The sequence below is a fragment of the Sorghum bicolor genome, chromosome 1, assembly GCF_000003195.3.
Source record: "Sorghum bicolor cultivar BTx623 chromosome 1, Sorghum_bicolor_NCBIv3, whole genome shotgun sequence".
NCBI lineage: Eukaryota > Viridiplantae > Streptophyta > Magnoliopsida > Poales > Poaceae > Sorghum > Sorghum bicolor.
In genome coordinates, this window is record NC_012870.2 from 325,431 (window position 1) to 346,560 (window position 21,130).

At 45.7% G+C, this 21,130-nt stretch overlaps 3 protein-coding genes and 1 long non-coding RNA gene across 6 annotated transcripts; 3 read left to right on the forward strand and 1 right to left on the reverse strand.

The window, feature by feature from the left end:
- Nucleotides 2,699-5,454, forward strand: LOC8059242 (protein DETOXIFICATION 56). The gene has a single exon (XM_002463427.2). It carries the CDS (start codon nt 3,226-3,228, stop codon nt 4,678-4,680), a length of 1,455 nt encoding a protein of 484 aa, XP_002463472.1. The 5' UTR covers nt 2,699-3,225; the 3' UTR covers nt 4,681-5,454.
- LOC110430280 lies at nt 5,607-8,428 on the reverse strand. Of its 3 annotated transcripts, none has more exons than XR_002447596.1 (4): nt 7,901-8,428; nt 7,236-7,316; nt 6,339-6,467; nt 5,607-6,236 (listed from the first exon to the last, which is right to left on the reverse strand). It is a non-coding gene; the product is annotated as an uncharacterized LOC110430280 (long non-coding RNA). The 3 variants fall into 3 exon arrangements; XR_002447593.1 differs by having other exon boundaries at nt 5,607-5,996; nt 7,901-8,416; XR_002447594.1 differs by lacking the exon at nt 7,901-8,428 and adding an exon at nt 7,476-7,894 and having other exon boundaries at nt 5,607-5,996.
- On the forward strand, nt 8,651-13,288 carry LOC8059244. Its single transcript, XM_002463429.2, has 7 exons — nt 8,651-8,834; nt 11,184-11,240; nt 11,762-11,887; nt 12,094-12,169; nt 12,273-12,365; nt 12,482-12,595; nt 12,700-13,288. Exons 1-7 carry the CDS (start codon nt 8,740-8,742, stop codon nt 12,751-12,753), a joined length of 615 nt encoding a protein of 204 aa, XP_002463474.2. The 5' UTR covers nt 8,651-8,739; the 3' UTR covers nt 12,754-13,288.
- Nucleotides 8,843-11,063, forward strand: LOC8059243 (pentatricopeptide repeat-containing protein At4g18840). The gene has a single exon (XM_002463428.2). The coding sequence runs from the start codon at nt 9,136-9,138 to the stop codon at nt 10,618-10,620; it is 1,485 nt and encodes a 494-aa protein (XP_002463473.2). The 5' UTR covers nt 8,843-9,135; the 3' UTR covers nt 10,621-11,063.

Consider the following 21,130-nt stretch of genomic DNA (forward strand, 5'->3'; position numbering starts at 1 on the left):
ATATGTGCTGTTTTGGATCATATATGTGATATATGTGTATTGGATCATGTATTAGAATGAAGAAACAGAAATTAAAAAAAAAGAAATGGTCAGTATACCGAGAGCCACGCTCGGTGTATCTGGGGAATGGTCATTTCACCGAGCACCACCCTCGGTATACCTGGGAACATTTTACCTCGTTCCCCAGATACACCGAGGGGCAAAAGGCTCTCGGTGCAACGACCATAGGTCTACCGAGGGCTGAGTACCAAAACCCTCGGTACAATATATGTACCGAGGGTTCCATCTCGCTCTCGGTGTCTTTTAATTTAATAGTTTTCAGGCCAGCGTGCTAATATCTACCGGGGGGGAACAAAGCCCTCGGTACAATGTTGTACCGAGGGTTCTCTCTCTCTCTCGGTGAAATTTATTTAAATAGGTTTCAGATTTTAAAAACCCCGACAGCTGGGACCCATTTATAAACATCTACCGGGGGGCAACTACGCCCTCGGTAGAACATTAGCACCGAGGGTTTACTTCTCTGCTCTCGGTGTAAGTGGAGTCGACGGCAACGCTAACGAAGGGAAAGAAGGTAACGCCGTCATCTGCTAGTTTTGTACCGAGGGGCAGATTTGCCCTCGGTGGACTATTGTACCGAGGGGCTGGTATCCAGCTCTCGGTGGACTTAGTTCATCGACTAAATTTTTACCGAGCAAAACTCACCGAGCGATACGCTCGGTAGACGGTGTACCGAGCGGCTTTGTTAATCCACCGAGCGTTTGTGGCGCTCGGTGGATGTCGGCTGTGCAGTAGTGTAGGAGCGCTGTACTGTTATTCCATTTTAATCTCAATCTGCTGTGGTTGTTTAATTTGTGCTGTACTACTTACGAACCATGAGTCTCTAGTCACTTTCGTTATATGTCCTCGTGTGTTCAATCATCTATCGTCTCTGTCACACTGCACAGGCAGCATATATAATCTGATCGATCCAGGAGCTAGCTAGACTGAATTGAACACGCACATATATATGTCGGCGTTATTTACTTTTGCATCTGATGCTCGATCTGGATAAACTTGAATCGTATCTGTTAGCAACTAGCTAGGAATAAGTAAACAACTTAGGCCTAAGATAATGAGAAAAAGTAACTATATATGGCTCATGATCAGCTCCCAGCTGATTGAGGTATATATGTTGTTAATGTTACTACTACTGGCTAGCTATACCTAGCTACTACATTCTATTCCATGCAAGATAGATCCTCCTTTTGTGATTGTAGGTAGTTAGGTGGTAGTGTCATGAAGCACCGCACTAAGATCTATAGGATCTGAACAAGAGCAACATAATGCAAAAATATAATGGATGAATCAATCAGATGTGTCATCTTGATCATCCTCCACTCTGAACCAGCAATCATCATGCAGGATTGGAATGAATATAACAACCCTTAATTACCTTTAATTATATATGTAGAGTAAATTAAATTATTAGCACACCGGCCAATTAAGCTACGGCAGCTACGATCGAGATTCAGTGCGTGTGTTCATCATTCATTAAGTTGACCCCAAATCTTATCTCTACCGATCACTACGTACGTCTCTTTAAATTTGGTGTGCTGCCATCCACGTCAGAAAAACACCATGCATGTTTCCGCGCGCAGGTGGCTGCATGTACTGCACCTGCACGCAACACACACTGGATGCCTGTTTGGGAGAGGAGAAGGTCAAGCTCCCCAAATAAGATTGCTTCTTTAAGCTGACAAAAGCTCTAAAAACTATACTTTTGTACTAAAAGTAGATATATATATAGCCTCTCCTTCAAGGTGTCAGCAACAGTTTCCTCAAGTCGCTAGCTATCGTGTATGCGAGAGAAGAAATAAAAATAAAAATAAAAATAGAACCGGTCGATGCAAAGAAACAAAAGAGTCGTGTGTATGTGTGTGTGAGAGTTATTAGGGTCTAAGTGAGACTATCTAGTATCCCGTTTCTAACAAGTTATTTTTCTGGTCTCTCTTAATTTCCTCCATGTCCGTAGCAAGGTAGCTACCTTGTTTGGAGAGTTATTGGGATTTAAGCGAGACTATCTAGTATCCCGTTGCAAACGAGTTTTTTTTTTTTTTTGACCCTCTTAGCAAGCTAGCTACCTACCTTGTTCGGAGAGTTATTGGGGGTCTAAGCAAGACTATCTAGTATCCCGATGCTAACAACAAGTTATCTTATACTCTTATAAAGCTAAACTCCACTAGAGAATTCTCTAAACATGCAAGCTATCCACATCAACAATGCACGAGAACTTGCAATTATAGCCAACTAGCACATATAATTATGATAATTATCTGTTCATCCACTAACATGCATTTAGTTGGCCAGCCAAACCATTCACTAAAATTAATTTAAGATAGTTGCATCCATATAACTATAAATATAAATAGTCTAATTTCTTTTTAAATTATCTGGAATCTCCGTAGCAACGCGCGGGGTATTCTCCTAGTATTTTCGGATCTCTCTTTCCTCAATGTCGTCCCTAGCAAGCTAGCTATGTTGTTTGGGACACCTTCAGAGCAGTTTCTCAGCTCCCCCCCCCCCCCCAAAAAAAAAAACTTCTCTTGGGGATGCTTTTTTTTGTGCAGCTCCCCCGACCAACAAAGCCATGATGCCATATGTAAGTTTCTTAATAATTGGATTGAAGCAGCAAAATTGAAAAAAAAAAAGGGTAGAACAATGAAGCAGATTAATGGTGAGCAAATAAATTAAGCGCACCAACAATAAAATATGAAAAGGCCGGGAAATGCAAACAAACTAAAGAGAGAACAAGCTGCATGCGTACGTTGTAGACAGACAGAGTGGCAGCAGGGGTGTGACAATAGGAGTGAGAATCAGCGAGAGAGGCATGCCTGGCCGGCCCCATCCTATGTCTACACAAGGTATGCATGCGACGTACGTACGTGACACTACTACTAGCTAGTAGTGTCAGCGATGGAGCGTGACACTACACAAGGTATGCATGTAGCTGTAATCCATCCATCTCTGGCATGCAGATGGAGATGGTATGTACGTAGTATCTGCGTGCGCCTGCAGCAGATAGCTAGAACCGAACCGAACCGTTGCTGGCCGTTAATTACGATCCATCATCATCGCAGCGCAGGCAGCATGCACCATATGTATACTAGTCGTATTATTGTGTAGGTGCTGTAACCCCAACAAACTCTGCGCTCACGCGCATCTGCTTTGCTTCGTCATCCATCGGCCATGACGACACCACCGCCACCCAAGCATGAGCCGCATGGCCTCGCCGCTGTTGCGGCCGAGGTGCGCGCGCAGCGCGGCATCGCGCTCCCGCTCATCGGCATGAACCTCACCTGGTTCGCCAAGCAGGCCGTCACCACCGCCTTCCTGGGCCGCCTCGGCGACCTCCAGCTGGCCGCCGGCACGCTCGGCTACAGCTTCGCCAACGTCACCGGCTTCGCCGTCCTCACCGGCCTCTGCGGCGCCATGGAGCCCATCTGCGGCCAGGCGCACGGCGCGGGGAACGTCGCCCTCCTGCGCGGGACGCTGCTCAGGGCCACGCTCATGCTCCTCGCCGCCTCCGTCCCCATCGCGCTCCTCTGGACGCGCGTCGACGCCGTCCTGCTGCGCTTCGGCCAGCAGCCCGACATCGCCGACACGGCCAGGACCTACGTGCTCTGCCTCCTCCCGGACCTCGCCGTCACCTCCGTGCTCAACCCGCTCAAGGCCTACCTCAGCGCGCAGGAGGTGACGCTGCCCACGCTGTTCGCCGCCGCGCTGGCGCTGGCGCTCCACATCCCGCTCACCGTCTCGCTCTCCGCCAGGATGGGCGTCAGGGGAGTGGCCGCGGCAGTCTGGCTCAGCGACCTCGCCCTCGCGCTCATGCTCGCCGCCTACGTGCTCGCCCACGAGCTCCGGCGGGGGACGACGACCAAGCCACCAACACCAACACCAACACCTGCCTCCCCGACGTCGTCGCTCCTCCGTCTCGCCGTCCCCTGCTGCCTCAACACCTGCCTCGAGTGGTGGTCCTACGAGATCCTGGTGCTCCTCACGGGCCGCCTCCCCGACGCCCGCCGCATGGTGGCCGTCGTCGCCGTCACCCTCAACTTCGACTACCTGCTGTTCGCCGCCATGCTGTCGCTGTCCGTCAGCGCGTCGGTGCGCGTCTCCAACGAGCTGGGCGCCGGGGACGCCGCCCTGGCGCGCCGCGCCGCAAGGGTGTCCGTCGCGGGCGGCTTGGCGGCGGGCCTCGCCGGCGGCCTGCTCATGCTGGCGGCGCGCCGGCCGTGGCCCCGCATATACACCCGCAGCCCGGAGGTGCGGGACGGCGTGGGCCGGGCCATGAAGGTCATGGCCATGCTGGAGGTGGTCAACTTCCCGCTCAACGTCTGCGGCGGCATCGTGCGGGGCACGGCGCGCCCGCTGCTGGGCATGTACGCCGTCGTCGGTGGCTTCTACGTGGTGGCGCTGCCGGTCGGCGTCGCGCTCGGGTTCAAGGCCCGCCTCGGACTCGAGGGACTGCTGGCCGGCTTCCTGCTGGGCGCCGCCGTCAGCCTGGCGGTGCTCGTCACGGTCATCGTGTGCATGGACTGGGCGGCAGAGGCAGACAAGGCGCGGACCAGGGCAGGGGATGCCGGTGCCGGTCGTGTCGAGCCGTCGGCGACCAAGGCGCCGGTGGAATCGGAGGCTTGCTAGCTCATGGATCGCCACCGTTTATATATACAACAAACAAACATCCTGTGCTGTCTGTCAGCGTTTGTGTAAACATATACTCCTGAACCTGAATTGTGCAGTCGAAGCAACAGAAACCAAATTGTAAGACTATTCATCCCATTCCCAAACTACTAGACTAATTTCAGATCCAGTTTTTGGTAGCCATGCCCATGCATGCATGGTGGAGCTGAGACAGCAGATTAAAGAGAGCAGCAGACATCACTACTGGACTTCCTTTTGCATCTTGCTCCATGAGTCAGATCCCTTCAAATAAAGAAGAATGCTGCCGGACCTGAGAAATTTGCAGCGCATCATCTGCTACTGTCAGTAAGAGGAAAGGACAGAACGTGGTGGTGGACACTGATGTGAGGAGGAGTTTGAGAATAATATTTATTTGTTTGTGTTTTTTTAAAAAAATGACAGGAATTCTTTGGCCTGCTCTGCTGCAGTTAACACTTGGGCACGACCTTCAGTGGTATTGATGATCGATTTGAGCAATGAAACAAACCCTGAGTACCAAGGAGAAAGATAATTAACAGAATTATTGCAAAAAAAAGAAAAAAAAAACAGGCTGATAATCTCCATGCTGCTGACGGCATAACCGTGATTCTCCCTGAGGCTTACTTTGGCAGCACAGGTAAATTAATCACGGGAAAATAGTCACGCGCGTGGAATTTTTTTGACATTTGATTCCCACTACCATCTCTGGGGAGATATACATGCGGGGGGGAGTTTTGCTGTGGCTGTTTGGCATCCCGTTGCAAAGGACTCACGAGGGATTCAGCTGTGCTGTTTGGTTTCTCTAGTGCTGCTTGCCACCATTGAACAATTGAAAACAATATCTCAAAAAATCATAAAAAATCAAGAAAAACAGAAAATATTAAATAATATAAGACATTCACCAGCAGTGTTAGAACCACAAACCAGGAAAAACTCAGGACTAAGTCTCTATACAAATACATAATTCAAGTCTAAAATCATGTCAACCAGGTTATAGTATCAGTAATAGCTAGCATGGATACAGATGGTTTCCATGCTTTACATCCAATACACAGACATAAACTAGGTTATATGAACTGAAAGCTAAAATCTGCACCAATATTTAAATTAGCCCTCCAGCTCACACCAATATATTACATAGACAACAGCAGCATAAAAAATGGACAAATAGTAGGTGCATGTATATAAAAAATGATAGACATGAAGAGCAAAATCTATCTATGATCTTGAACGTTTCTCAGATGCTAATTATGAAGGCCACTTCACTTTTCTCTGATCATGTGTTGCTTCCACTGGTCCTGTATAAGTAACACAAAAGAAATGGTGAGTTCCAAGAATATGCAGCAGAACAACGTGAAGTGTCATGCTTGATACACATTTCATATCATGAACTGGTGAGTTGCATGCATATCTCCCTTATCTTTGTACAAATAAAATGGTCAAAACAAGGGGCTCACTCACCTCTCTATCACAAGATATAGAAGGCTAAGACATACTACACATATATCATTCTGTTCTAGAGAGAGCTATTAGCAAACCTGATTATAGACATTTTAGAGAGAGCTATTAGCAAATGTAGTATATTTATTAATTATAAGCATTAAAACTGAACCAAACTGAACTCTAGTGCAGCAAAATACCTCTATAGGGGCTAGCAAGAGCTGACCGAAATGGTTCAAACTCTGCTGCGGCAAAATACCTCTACAGATGTCAATTGTCAGCTAGATGTCTTCAGCGACAAAGTTGCAGTGAGCAGAATTCCGGTGACCCTATAGCAGAAGGCGATTAAAAAAACAAGTGTTAAAAATACAGCACCCTTTTTGAAGCTGAAAACTAAAACACAAAATGTGCGGTAGTACTGGTCATACTAGTAGTTAGCTAGAACACATAAATTTAGACATAGTTTTGTATCTGCCACACAAACCAATCTAATTCTAGAGTACTGGTCATACTAGAAGTAGCAAGCAGCTAGCAGAACCAGAGCATCTACTAAACTCAAACAACAGCTCCTTTTCATAACTGTCCCTACACAAGATGTAAAGAATTTATTGCTTCCTCTAAAAAAAGAAATTATTGTTGGACAGCCCATCAACATTATTTGGGAGAACGAGGAACAATCACTGAAATTCCAGGGACAATCTACAGACTACAGTAAAATAATAATTAAAGTTGCATTTCCTAAAATGATTAAAACTGCATTTCCTTTTTGAAAAAAGGAAGCTCATCATATACTCCAATGTTTGTTCTCATACTCTGCTACGAGCAATCAGAATCAGTACTCAAATTCCAGGGACAATCTACAGACTACAGTACCTGAACCTGAACCTAATTGTTAATATTGGTCTGTGCAACTAAATAGACTTAAAAAGATAACTGAACCTGAACCTGATTGCTAAATTGAACCTGAACCTTTACCAATTAGAGTGTACTAAGACTACTAAATTGAACTAAACCTGAACTTGATCCTAATTGCTGCAACTAAATTTAACTAAACCTGAACCTGAAACTAAAACTGAAATTTTAACTCAATGTATCACCTGCTCCTTCATCTTCAGCAACGGCATTTGTTGATGCACCTGAAGACACATGCACGCCATCTCCAGCATCAATTACTGGCACTGCATTTGTATGATTCACTTTTAGACTAATCACACTGCTAGAACAGTAGTATGATTCACTTAAAATTAGAAAATTAAAAATATTAACATGTCATCACAGGACCTATGCAAATGCAGTGAAGCACAACAAGCAATCTCCTATATATATATCAAACTCACCATGTTGCACTATCTCATAGCACTGGCTAATTGGGATCCTTCCAGCTTGGGTCTCATGAAGTGTCAACTTCTTGGACTGTTATGTTATGAAGTGCAGTATTTCTATTTCACTGTATATTGGTTACTGAAACTTTTAGCTGATCAAGAAATCTATGTAAAGGTATTTTTTCTTAAATTTACGATAGAACATAAACTAATTGCTCGCTAAATCGTCTAGACACAATAATCACAAATTTTGCAATACCCAACCTGCATACTTATGAGCATGAATAAAATTACCAGGGAAATCTTTCTAATCGGGTAGACATGAATCAAATATTTAGCAAAAATTACCGAACAATATCACAAAAATACAAAGCCATGAGGTACCAGATACCCCACTCCTTTTCACAGCCACCAACAAGAATGATAGAGTGCATGCTCACCACGCTTCGGCTGAGTGAGGTATGGAGATAGGCTCGGTGGCACGACGCTTCTCCATGGATGCTGGAGTATGGAGGAGGATACGGCAGCTCGGTCACCCCAAGATCTACGAGATTTTTCCCTGCTAGGAGGACGGGGCTGAGGTGGAGGTGGAGGTGCTGCTCCGAGATGTGGATCTTGCGGCGGTGGCGGCACGATCGCGATTCGCGAGAGATGCATCGCCGGGAACCAGGAGATGCACACCAGTTGCCGGCCACCGGGAGATGCACGACAAGAGCGATGCGTCGACCATGAGCCGCCGGGGTGATGGCGACGGTGGCGGCGGCGGCCGCCCCCTCGTGAGTCGTCGAGCGAGCGACGGGGTCAGGGAAGAGGAAACGCTCCCGGCCGCATGACTCCTGGATTTCTTCCGCGTGGAAAATGAAGGGAAACGGGCTGCTGTCCCCGCGTGGGTGTGCTTCCAAAGAGCGCGACAGATTGTGGCAGGGAAAATCGTCGCGTGGTTTCTCGGCGCGGGGAAATCACGGGGAACCCTCCGGAATCCCGTGCTGCCAAAGGAGCCCTGAGCAGGATGACAGGGCCGGAGAGGAGAGGGGGCAAGGGGCCAGAGGCGGTGGTGGGCCAAGCCCAAGTGCATGGACACCGTGATCCGACGGAAGCGACATAGGATGGGCCGGCAGCGGCACAACACCATTCGGCTTGATTTGATTTGATTTGGCCCATGAATGAATGAAGATGCGAATCCAATCCAATCCAATCCTCCTCCTCCTCCTCCATATCATCCTCCTCCTCTGCTCTCCTCCTCCTCCCCAGCAAGGCGAAGGCTGAAGAGCTCGGGCAGATGGTGACGCCCCTGCAGGTGTGCTGCTGCCTCCCGCCACCGCCACCGCCACCGCCCGACGCCAAGAGCAGGGGCCACACAAGAGTCGCCCGAAGGTACGGTAACTTGTATGCATGTACTCCTGTACAATCCATTTCCAAATCTTCGCCCTCCACATTTTTTTTATTATTCTATTCTATCTACTACTCACATATACTCCTCCTGGCCACGTCAGTAATACAAGCTTTTATTTTGGCCATCCGATGCGAGATCAACAGCCCACCCGACCGTTTCTCCACCAAAACAAAATAACTATCCCCTCTTTCTTCCCTCGTGCCGGTCGACAGCGCCCGCGTGCGGTGCGGCGGCGCTCCGTCGCCTAAACACACACAACACCGCCCACGCCACGCGAAAACCATGGGGAGAGGGGCCGGGCCTTCCTCCTGGCTCGCCGCCGTGGCCACTGCCGCAACACCAAGCTTCCGCGCCGCCCACGCCCTCCTCCTCACCTCCGGCCACCTCTCCTCCCGCGCCTCCGCCAACTCCCTCCTCCGCGCCGCCCCATCCCCCTCCGCCTGCGCGCTCATCCTACGCCTCCTTCTCCTCCACCGCTTCCGACCCGACCACATCTCCCTCTCCTTCTCCCTCCACTCCTGCGCCCGCGCCGTCACCACCACCCGCAACCCGCTCACCGCCCTCTTCCACTCGCTCGCCCTCAGGCTCGGCCACGCCCGCGACGTCTACGTCGCCAACGCCGCCATCTCTTCCTACTTCGCCGCCTCCGACGTCGCCTCTGCCGACCGCCTCTTCGCCGAGCTCTCCGCTGACGACGTCGCCGACGTCGTCACCTGGACCACCATGGTCACCGGCCATGCCAACGCCACCAATCTCCAGCGGGCGAGGCACTTCTTCGACGCCATGCCCGACCGCAACGTCGTTTCCTGGAACGCCATGCTGGGCGCCTACGCCAGCGCCGGAATGCTGTCCCAGGCGCGGGACCTGTTCGACGCGATGCCTCAAAGGAACGCCGCCACGTGGAGCTCTATGCTCACTGGGCTCGTCCTGTCGGGACGCTGCGGGGAGGCGCTCAGGGTGTTCCATGACATGGTCCGAAGCGGTGCCGTGCCCAATGAGCCCGCACTGGTTAGTGTGGTCTCCGCGTGCGCGCAGCTGCGGTCTCTTGAGTACGGCGCGTGGGTGCACGGATACGCCGAGCAGGAGCTGCAGGGGGCGATGAGTGTCATCCTCGCCTCCGCCATCATCGACATGTACGGGAAATGTGGGGGTATCCACAGTGCCGTCAGGGTATTCGCCGCGATGCCCGTGAGAAACGTCTACTCCTGGAACGCAATGATCGCTGGGCTCGCGATGAATGGTGGCGAGAGACAGGCCCTGTCGCTCTTATGGAAGATGCAGATGGCTGGTGTTCGACCGAATGACATAACTTTCATCGGGTTGCTCAGCGCTTGCTCCCACTCTGGACTTGTGAATGAGGGCCGCCGGTTGTTTGACAGTATGATCGAGGACTTTGGGATACAGCCAGTCCAACATCATTACGGTCTTATGGTTGATTTGATTGGCCGCTCTGGTCGTGTTAAGGAGGCCCTATTTTTCGTCAAGAGCATGCCTGTGGAACCTCACCCTGGCTTATGGGGCGCACTAGCTAGCGCCTGCAAGATGCATGGTGAGGTTGAGCTTGGTGAGGAGGTTGCCAAGAAGCTCATTGAGCTGGAGCCTCGGCATGGCAGCCGATACATCCTCCTGTCAAACTTGTATGGCTCTGCAAATCGATGGGATGACATGGCCTTTGTGCGCAAGATCCTCAAAAGGCGCAAGGTGCCCAAGGGCACTGGCAATGCAGTGGTTGGAATGACATTGACATCCAGTATGTCGAATGATTGAGTGCACTCTCGATAAGGATGTATAAAAATTTAAGGGCATTAGGATTTTTGCACCGGTTGGACCGGCTACCGAGGAGCAACATGAGATCGAGGAGCCTAGATGATGATAGGGCTGAAATAGAAATGTTCAGTTGATATGTCATCCTATGCCTAATTGTTTAAACAGCACTCAGTAATTGCACATACAGGGAGTGGAAGTGCAAAGAACTAGCAAGAAGTGCAGACTGGTGCTTGAATACTGACCAAAGGTGGCTGGAACTCAAAGAACTGAGTGTTGTCTAGTATGATTAGTTCAGAGTTAGGCGATTCAGTTAATGCAAGGATGTTTCAGAATAGTTACTTGACCTCTTTTTTATTGCATATTGAGATCTAGGATGATATCGATCCAACTCACTTTGAATGGTAACTTTATCAAAAGTATCGTTGTATGCTTAATTTCACCAACATTTTCTACCTTCTACCATTACATGTATTTATTCGAATTTGTGACCTCTTTCTAGTTTATAATATGGTGACTGACATGACTGTTTGCCTCTTTGCTTGCTTGGTTCCTTAAAAAAAAAGAGACTTTGTGCTCAGGAGCAGTGAGCTCGCCACGCTCGCCGCCATCTTCCACTTCAGGTACCCTGCTCGTTTCTTTTCCTTCAGTCATGTCATGTTGTCACTTCAGCTGTTATGTTTCTTTTCTATTCTATTCTACCTGTGGTGTGTGTGGTGACCACCCTGCCTATCGATGCATATTAAATTACTCTGCTAACTTTGGTTCCATTCCATTGCATTCCTGAAACCCTAGTCAGACCTTGATCCAGTTAAACTGTTTTGACCCTCTTTGAAACAGACTCCACACCCACCTGGTTCACTTCATTTCATGGTAGAGCCAGGCAGAGCATAAATTTGGAACCCACATCACTAGTCAATGCAATGCACTAGTTCTATGATTTTGGGGACTTAGCCACTGTTATATGCATCTTCATCTCACCTGCCATCATGTCTTTCGCTTAATTGGTCCAAGTGACACCAGTAGCTACCTAGAGACATCAGGAATGCAATGCAAATGCAGATGATGAATATCTGTTGTTTTCCTCTACTCTCCACTTCCCTGACAAGTGCTTATTGTTTCGCTTCACTCCTCTTGGATCCAGTGGCACCAAACCAAGCTACCTTGGCGTTCAGAAGAGTCATCCATCCCTTGCTCTGTGCCCTGCAACCAATAACTGTGTTTCGACATCAGAGGAAATAAGTGATTTGAATCACTATGCTCCCCCGTGGTAAGCCCATTACTATCGTGAGTTCCCTTCTCCAAAAGGAAGGCTTACTTTCGGATGTTCCTTTGAATTTTTGCGGCACCTAATGCATTTACATCGGTTTTCATTAAAAAGGAAAGAAAGAAATGTAACGTGGGTGTTGTAACAACTGTCAGATGTGCAGTCATATTGTGTTGCAGTGTACGTACATTAACATTACTTCTGTCCAGGAACTACAATCCCAAGGATGGCCAGAGGGGTAAACCCATAACCAAAGAGGAGGCCATGAAAGAACTAATTGAAGTCGTAAGTAAATATATGCATGATGGCACACATAAAAGCATTGTACGGGTACTGCCTTCGGATCATATGTTTTCTGCAGCATTATCTTATATTTTGTTGGAACCAGGTGGCGAAGACAAAGCCAGACAGCTTCACTCCTCGCATTGTAGATAAAACAGATGATTACATCCGAGTTGAATACGAGAGCCCTATATTTGGGGTAAGGCGGGTAGCACCTTGTTGGTTTCCCTTTTTGTAAGCTAATACAAGTTGTTACATGTGTGCAAATCGCATGGCTATTTGATAGTTTCTTTTTATCATTTGTCCATGCTGCAGTTTGTAGATGATGTGGAGTTCTGGTTCCCTCCTGGCAACAAACCACTCGTTCAGTATCGTTCGGCGTCTCGATCAGGATTTATCGACTTCAATGCCAATAAGAAGAGAGTAAAGGTATGTGTGCTTCTTCTATCTGGTTGGGTCGAATACATACCGAGCCCCTGCTAGTTGATGAGATGGTGACTCGATGATATATACTCTCTGATTCATGTGATCAGGAGCTGAGATTGGCATTGGAAAAGAAGGGCTGGGCTTCAGAAAGCAACTTTTGAATTGAAGGAAGAAGAAGGATGGAAGAGGTGCAGGTGCATGCTACTCAGACTCAGTGCAGGTGCAGGCGTGCAGCTGCTCGTCTCATCCCATTCAGAATCAGACCAGAGACCATCAGAGTCTTTGGTTGTAGCAGCACACCTGGAAGTGGGTGGGATAGTATCCCCTTTGGGTACTGCCCACGCAAAGGCAAAAGTTTATCTTTATTGTGATGGTCCTCAGCCCTCGTCCTCACTCAGGTCAGCGCTTGGTCCTCGAGCTACCTGCTCTGATTTCCGTCGGGGTCACTGTTGACTTCTTTTTGCTTATTGTTAGTCCACTAGTAGAATGCCTGATTTAGCAGCACAACTGGAACTGGGATAGTGTATGTTTTAGAACGGAGGGAGCGTGTGCTTGTCATCCACATTCGTGCCCTATTTCACGCATTCGTGTCATCAATATCAATATATGTTATTTCTTTGAAATCTTAATTTATGCACCGTTTGAGGTTCAAATCATTGTAATAATCAGCATAAAGTTAGGAGTATATATTACCAAGTTTGTGAACATGGTAGTACTAGGTTAAGGGACCGACGGTGTATTTTGTACCGACCAGTTTGGCAATATATATAGGTGTACAGTAAGTGCTGCTGGGATGGATTGATTCGGTGGGTGGGCATCTCCATCCATTGATATTGCATTCGCAGTGGTGGCCATCATGCATCATGAGGAATTGAGGATCCATCATCACCATCACCCATGGGTGCCGGTGGCGCACTAAGGAAGGAGAAGGAGTACTCTTTATTTTTATAGGAAATGGGTCAAAAGGCTACATGGACAGCAACGACCTGGCTAGTCAAAACCAAGAAATCATATACTACCATGGTATTGCCATGCATTTTGGAATGCATGCTATTGCTGCTACGGTTGACAAATACTCCTACATGCATCGGATCGGATCTATTCTTGTGTTAATAACGATAAGATATAGTATTGGTTCGATATGATAGTTGACCCAGCTGAGTTTGTTATATAGTTTCTGGCATCAGCTGGATGCATGACCCACATACATAAAGTTTGATCATGGATTATATTATAGCACACATATATAAAAGATAACAACAAGAATAAATATACGACGAACCCAGTCGCTAATCGACCCATCTCATCACGGTACAGTTAGGTAACCGTGTACCCCTGATCTGATGGATGTCAATGCCTTGACTGAAAACGACGACAAGAAAAATCCCCGATGGATTCAGGTGCTTTCTATCTATAGTATATTCTATTCTTTTCAGATTGGATTGCAGGCACAGATAGATAGATGACGACAGGTAGGAGTAGTGGGGTGGAGCTGACCATCATCCTCCAGCTCTTCATCATCCATCCATATATGGGATGTGTGGTGTATACCTACGTCTGGCCTTTTCCTTTTGGATTTGGAGGTAGTGCGCAAGCTAGAGCAAATTGAAAAGGGTACATTTAGTTTGTGTGTACATAGACATTTTCCATGGAGGTGTATATATGATAAAATTTTAGATCTAATTACTGTTTTTATAATTTTTTTAGAGTGCATTTGAACCCCTAATTAACATGTGGCTTCGCCACTGGGTGCGCATGCATGCATGTCCATCCATAGGCAGGCAGGCAGGCAGGCGATGGATTGAAGACCGGCCGGTTGAGGTCAAATCCAAAGATGACGATGATGCACAAAGGTCAGTCGCCACCTTCCCTTGTTTACCACCCACGCCAAAATACGAGCGGCTACTCTCACTCTCACTACCTATGAAATGATGCACTACCTCGTCACCGTACCGCACCTAGCTTGCCTTCTCTCTCTCTCTCTCCATTCAAAAAAAAAACCCTTCTCTCTAGTCTCAACTCAACGACCATATCATAATGCAAAAGTTCGAAAACCATTTCTCAAACTACCGCAATAGTTCAACTTTCTACACAATAAACTAAGTAAAAAAAACAGACACTACAAAACAGTTTTGTGCTAGTTTTCATCCCACATGGCGTTTGCATGTAACGGTTTTGACACGTCAGCTAATAGTATCAAAACTGAAGATTGAAGATTGATCCTTTTTGCAGGATGTGGTAGTTGGAAATTGAAATCTAGACTTGTCAAAACCGCCTATTAATCGATGAAATCTAGTTGGCGGTTGAAAACTAAACTTGGTTTAAATATAAATGGACTTACAAATACATTAGAAAAAATAATATTTAGATATAACACAATTCTGTTAAGCTAGTGACTAGATTTCAAACTCAACTATTGTGGAAAGTTTAGTTTTCAACCTCCAATTTTAAAATCAATAGCTCACGTGACAAAATCATCTTACATGAAACAAACATTAGATAAAAACAACACTGCCAACTAATCCTAATATATGGATGATTATCACAAATTCAAAGCTTGGAATATTTAAGGTATACCTTCAACGTGTGCCTAAAATTTCAGAGACAACCACTCAATAGTGAATAGTAGAGGATTAGCAACGAAGCAATCAAGGCTTTACGATTTTGACTAAGAGATGGAGAGGGGTGGAGACTTTGTGCCCGTTGGTTTATAAGGGGACTTTTGGTTTGACGGAACCGCCGGAGTGCCGAGGCATGAGTGGCGGAGAATGTAACACCCTAAATTTTGTTCTTTTAGAAATAGATGAAAAAAATGATTTAATTTTGTATTTCGTGCTCATGAAAACATAGGAAAATAATATTTTTCATTTAATTAAAATTTATCATAGGGTGTAGCAACTTGTTGAGCATTCATATTGGAGCATTTATTCTCTTTGTGCTGTGTGATTTTGGGGAAAGTCAAAATATTTTCAAACTGATCTTTAGAATTGTTTTGAAAAGGCTTTAAAAGAAAAAAAAACAAAAGAAGGAACAAATCCTTTTCCTCTCTCCGGTTTCGGCCTGGAAGGCCCAGCAGCAATGCGCCCCGTCCCCTCTCCCTTCCCCCCCCCCCCGGCCCAAACGCGCAACCGGCCCATTCTTTCCCCCCAGCCCAGCCCCGCGCCTCTCCCTTCTCTTTTTCTCTCTGTCACTGATCAATCGGGCCCGCACGTCAGCGACCCACCGTCCCTTCCTTCTTCTACCTTGAGCCGGCAGCAAACCGGACTCCATCCCGGTTGCCAAATCCCGACCTTCCCGGGATTTACTTGCTCTGGAGCCAAACCGTGCACCCTATAAGACCTGCGCAACCTCCTCTACATATTTCCTTCGCTTGAACGCGTACTCGAGAAGCCCTAGTGACCTCTATCACCAATTTTCGGATCTCGCCGAAGCCCTCTCTTGCCGCCGCCGTGAAGCTTCTTGACCGCCGCAGTGTTGACAAATTCAAGCCCTTGTCGAGCTTCGCGTCGGGGTAACGAAGTTTCGGAGCCGCTTATCTTCTTTTTCTTCTGCTTGGGGTGCTCGCTAACTCGGCCATGGCTTGCAGGAACACCGCCGCCCGCCACCCTGCGTGGTCTCATCTCTCCGGACTGTCCCCGCCCTCTATCTTGGTCTTGGTGAGTTCGCAACGCTCTTCTCTTGCTCCCAGCGTTTTTCCCATTGAAAACCGTGGCTCCTAGCGCTTTCTCACCCGACTCCGGCGATGTTCCGGCCGAAATCCGGCCATGGCGCCACCGGCCAGAGCTCTGTAGCCGGCCAGCATCTCCTCTTCCCTCCGTGGATTGATCCTGAGCCGTTCGATCTAAAACCAAGGCACCAGATTAGAACATACCCCTTCGCGGCTATTTTGCTAAAGAGTCCCTGGACTTTTCCAGGAATCAACCCGCGGTCCATGACGTAATCTCAGCTTTACGCTTTTCAGTTTGGAAAACATATTTTCGTCGATTTGAATCAAATTACGCCTTCCTGTATTTACAAGTTTGCCACTGAAACAGTTTTAGCCATAAAATCTTTGTTTTAAATCCGTTTTGACCCATTCAAATCGCGTTAGGTTCATATTAATGAGCTCTATGTGTTAGGAAAATTATATACTCAGTTTGAAACCTTTTAGTTTCGTAACCCTAATTAATTAATTAATTATTTCTCTATATAAAATCTTAGAAAATTCATATCTTCTCCGTTTCAACCCCGATTTTCGCGATCTTTACGTCCATGAAATCGTAGCGATGCGTAGAATCTTTTTATAAACTTTTCATACTGTTTTTTATATGTTTGGTGTACTGTTCTAATTGTAGCTTTGTTTGCTCGTGTATGTTTTCTCCGATTGTTTGTGTGATCGATGATCGAGTTTAGACGGGGAGCCGTTTCGGTGATCAAGATCAAAGCTTTGGCAACAAGTGAGACCAGCAGAACCAAAAGGATTAGCAAGATCATTGGATCGAGGCAAGTATAGCATTTGGATTCTATTTCTGTGACCATGATCCTGTGGCTAGATTAATGATAAAGTAATAAACGATGAAAAAATGACTTATTAGCAACTTGATGATTTATCTGTACGTGATCACCCGGGACAACAGTGCAACCATGAGGGCTATAATGGCTCTGGCTTTAGTTAAGTATGAGTAACTTTTCTAGCTCGTTAGCGGTTACCCGTAGTGGCGCAATTGGGGAATAGCAGACCGTGGATTCCTGCGGGTGAATCACACGGACTGACTAATGAAACCAAGCGGCCCTAACTTGTTAGACGAACCTTTGAAAGACTTCATAGTGATCCCTGCCGACCTCCCTAGGAAGGGGGTTAAGAGACTAGCTACCTCGGGCGAAAGGGTAAATCATGACTCATGGGTAAAGATGTGCAACCTCTGCAGAGGGTTAAAAACTAGTATACTAGCCGAGCTCACGGTCAGGAGCGGCCTTGGGGACATCTACATTAAGGGTGATGATTCTTGTGTGTTAAATATGCTCATTGTTTATTGTTTAATTCTTTACATTATTTATGTCACATTGATCATGAGATTGTGGGAGCTATACAATCTAGTTGCTATACTTGTGGAGTTCGACATGGACTCACTCTTGCTATTTCCCCCAAACCTCAGGAGAAGTTTAGGCTTGTGATCAACCAGTCAGTTGGATCCTGTAGAGTGGAGTTAATACCCGAAGTTGGAGTTATCTATCCGCTGTTTGCTTTTAAAGGTTATCTCTTTTATACTAAGTACGTTATATATTTATGCATTGTCTTTTGATATTACCCCTTATTTGTAGCTATATGTGAGATTTGACTTCTAAGACTCACATATGGTGCATATCTGGTTTTGTCCTTAAAATCGGGTATTACAAAGTGGTATCAAAGCAATGCTGACTGTAGGACGCAAGCCTAGTTAGAACTGGACGTTTTGGCATGCTTCTATCTTTGCTTACTTCTTGCTTTTCGCCTTGACCTTGATAGTTGCTAAAAGTTATGCTTACCTCTTGCCTAGTTCTTTTATAAAATCTTGTCTCTATTCTAAATCCTCTCTCTTTGTCTCTTTAGATGGATCATAACGAGGAGACCTTTGACAAGAAGGAACGAAAGCACCTAGATTTTCCAACCGTAAAAGCATTCGACATGGAGAAGCTTCTAGCCATGCAAACACAAGTAGTGGAAGGAATAACTCAGAATAAGAACTCTCAACAACGTATCTCAGGACCCGTGAGGAGACAAGTAGCAGAAGCTTGGAAAAATATGAGAAATCATGGAAGCGTTGGGAGTAATACATCAGGATATCAGGATCAATGCCACTGTTGTGAGCATTATGGTCTTCCTTGTCTTCGGAATATGTCATCTAAGAAGGAAGTTAAGACAAAACCAACCTGTGTGACTAATGAGGATAAGAAGAGGAAGGCAAAAGCACTAGAGCCGAGATTGGGAAGTGATCAACACCCAAATCCCAAGATGTCACATGTAGCTTCAAATTCTCGTCAGGAAAACTCAAACCTTGGAGATGAACAAATTCCCCAAGCTAATCCCACTGCTCATGAGGTATGCATAGATGGGTGGACAATTACTTATAGAGAGTTTCAACCTCGGAGGATCAAGCAATGTAGAAAGAAATCTAACCAGGCAAAGATAAACCATCAGAGTATGCAAGTTGATAACACACCGAACAACACTTCAGTGGAAAATAACATCACAGAGGAACCAGCAAAGAGAAGGTGTTATCACTGCCAACAAGAAGGACATTATATAAGCTCTTGTCCACAAAAGAAGCAACAGATGCATCGTGAAGATAACCACACTAAGTCTAAGATATAGGTGTCCGTGTCCCCTGGTGTAATAAAAACGCTAGTAGCGAAAGTTGAGTTTGTGTGCCTTGTGAACCTTTAATGCTTAATTGCTTGTTATTATGTTTATGTTTGATTTGGATCTTTGTAATGAGTGTAATGATTTTGTGAAGTTCTTCACAATTTCATTTAGTTTATAGAACTAAGGCATAAGGAGTAATGACATAAGTAGTTGGGTTTGGTTATATCCTGTTTCTATCCCTTGCTGTTTTCTAGAGCAGTCTGCAATAATTCTGGTGTATCTAAAGGTCCGATCGTGCAAAGTTTCTCAAATTTTTCTGGGAACAAATAGACTCCAAGATCTTTCTCTGACCACAAGAATCACCCTCATAGCTATTATGGTTTAGAAGTTACAAAAATCACAAGATGATACAACTGTGCTGCCAAGAATCTGGATCAGTTTTGGTTGCTTACTGTTTGAGACAAACATGGCTATAGAATTTGGAACAGTGTTCTATAGAAAAGTTTTAGACAATTTTCTAAGATTTCCAACAGTATAAGCTGGAACTTATTTGGATAAGTAGAACCCGAGATATAATATTTACAATTGGATGTTTCTGTTCTGTTTCGAAATCTGGACAGATCTGGTATTTCCTATTTTCAGCCACGTTAAAGACAGAATCTGGGAAAACATGTTATACGAAAGTTGTAGAGGATTTCATAAGCTTTCCAACAATATAAGGATCATCTCCAGATGTGTTAAGTAGCTCGAGATATAATTTCTGGAAGTTACTGCACCTTTGGTGAGATATTATCAGGAAGGATATTATGTTTGGTTGTTTTACCTAAGCTTAAAGACAGAATCTAAGGAGGTCTTCTACATGAAAGTGGTAGAGAATTTCATAAGTTTTCTAACGGTATAAGCTATAACTCGGTTGGATTAACAGAATAAGAGTTATGTCCATTTTACTACGCTGGTGTTTTTCATATCGCGAGGAAATTTCAGGATATCATCCCATTCAGGGAATATTAAAGGAGATATATGTTATTGCTGATACTCATGGATTGAGGGTTATGGTTATGAGGATCAGATGACACCAAAGATTACGAAGTTATATGTACAGTATGAGAGTGAAACAACTTAACCATGACTAAGGTACCGATAATTGGAACTTAGTGATGAAACTAACCTTGGATCAAGAGACTCAGTACAGCGAATTTAAAAGACTATATGATGTGTAGCATTTAAAAAGGTTATGAGGACTAGTCCCTAATGTCTCCCCAATCAATCTAATTTTAAGGGGGGTAGTACCTTGATATCACGGGTGATGCATTTTAAGACTAGCTTGGAGTGATAATTGTCTTTTAAGATATTCTATGGTTATGATCATCTATCCTTGCCGTGTTACTGACGTTGGTCACTTGATGACAGGGAGTGTAGTGTCCCATGAATTCGAAGCACAATATGATACCTCTTATGGATAGGTGGGAAGAATATGATCATTTTGCCTTTGAAGAAAGATGCTATGAGTATGACAAAGCTGAGTGTTATCAAAATAATAATATTGAGGAGCAAGTTGACAATGAATCAAATCAAAATCCACAACGACGGAAGCGTAAAAGGAAAGCTCGTAAGAAGCCCGCCCCTGGAAATAAAGTACAACAAAATTATATCAATGGAAGACTGAACAATGTGGATAGGCATAACATTCAAGGAGCCACCAAAGTGGTGGGAGGCTATATTCAAGTGGACTCAGTGCTAGTTTTTGCTCTGTTTGACCGAAGTGCTTCGCATTCTTTTATTTCCGCTGACTTGGTAAAGACAATCGAACGGGTGAAGTGTCCGACGAGAAAGCCTTTGTTAGTTCAAACCCCAATGGGAGAAATACAGGCAGATCAGGTTTGCTCAAATATCAATCTTGTCATAAAGAAGGAAAACTTCACTGTAAACCTCATTGTGCTAGAGTCACTCAATATTCCTTTGGTTCTTGGCAATGGATGGTTATGTGCACACAAGGCAGTGATCTATGCTACCCAGTGGAAAATATTCTTAACTGCACCATCAGGGAAAAGAATTGAGTATCAAGGTGGTCCACTCCTACCTGAGGAGGCATATCCATGCCGAGATATCATGTCTTTGAGTTGTATAAGTTGAAAAGTTGGTAGTCAAGATGGACAGTGAGCAATTACGAATAATAGACATCTTATGGAAGTTTTGTTTACAAGTTGTAATCCCGA

What these genes read in the sequence shown, in the direction of transcription:
- LOC8059243 (XM_002463428.2), top strand. Translation starts at nt 9,136, where the DNA reads ATGGGGAGAGGGGCCGGGCCTTCCTCCTGGCTCGCCGCCGTGGCCACT.
- LOC8059244 (XM_002463429.2), top strand. Translation starts at nt 8,740, where the DNA reads ATGGTGACGCCCCTGCAGGTGTGCTGCTGCCTCCCGCCACCGCCACCG. An exon ending in TGAAAGAACTAATTGAAGTC is followed by an intron (nt 12,170 to 12,272) that starts GTAAGTAAATAT and finishes TGTTGGAACCAG; the next exon opens with GTGGCGAAGACAAAGCCAGA. An exon ending in CCAATAAGAAGAGAGTAAAG is followed by an intron (nt 12,596 to 12,699) that starts GTATGTGTGCTT and finishes TCATGTGATCAG; the next exon opens with GAGCTGAGATTGGCATTGGA.
- LOC8059242 (XM_002463427.2), top strand. Translation starts at nt 3,226, where the DNA reads ATGACGACACCACCGCCACCCAAGCATGAGCCGCATGGCCTCGCCGCT.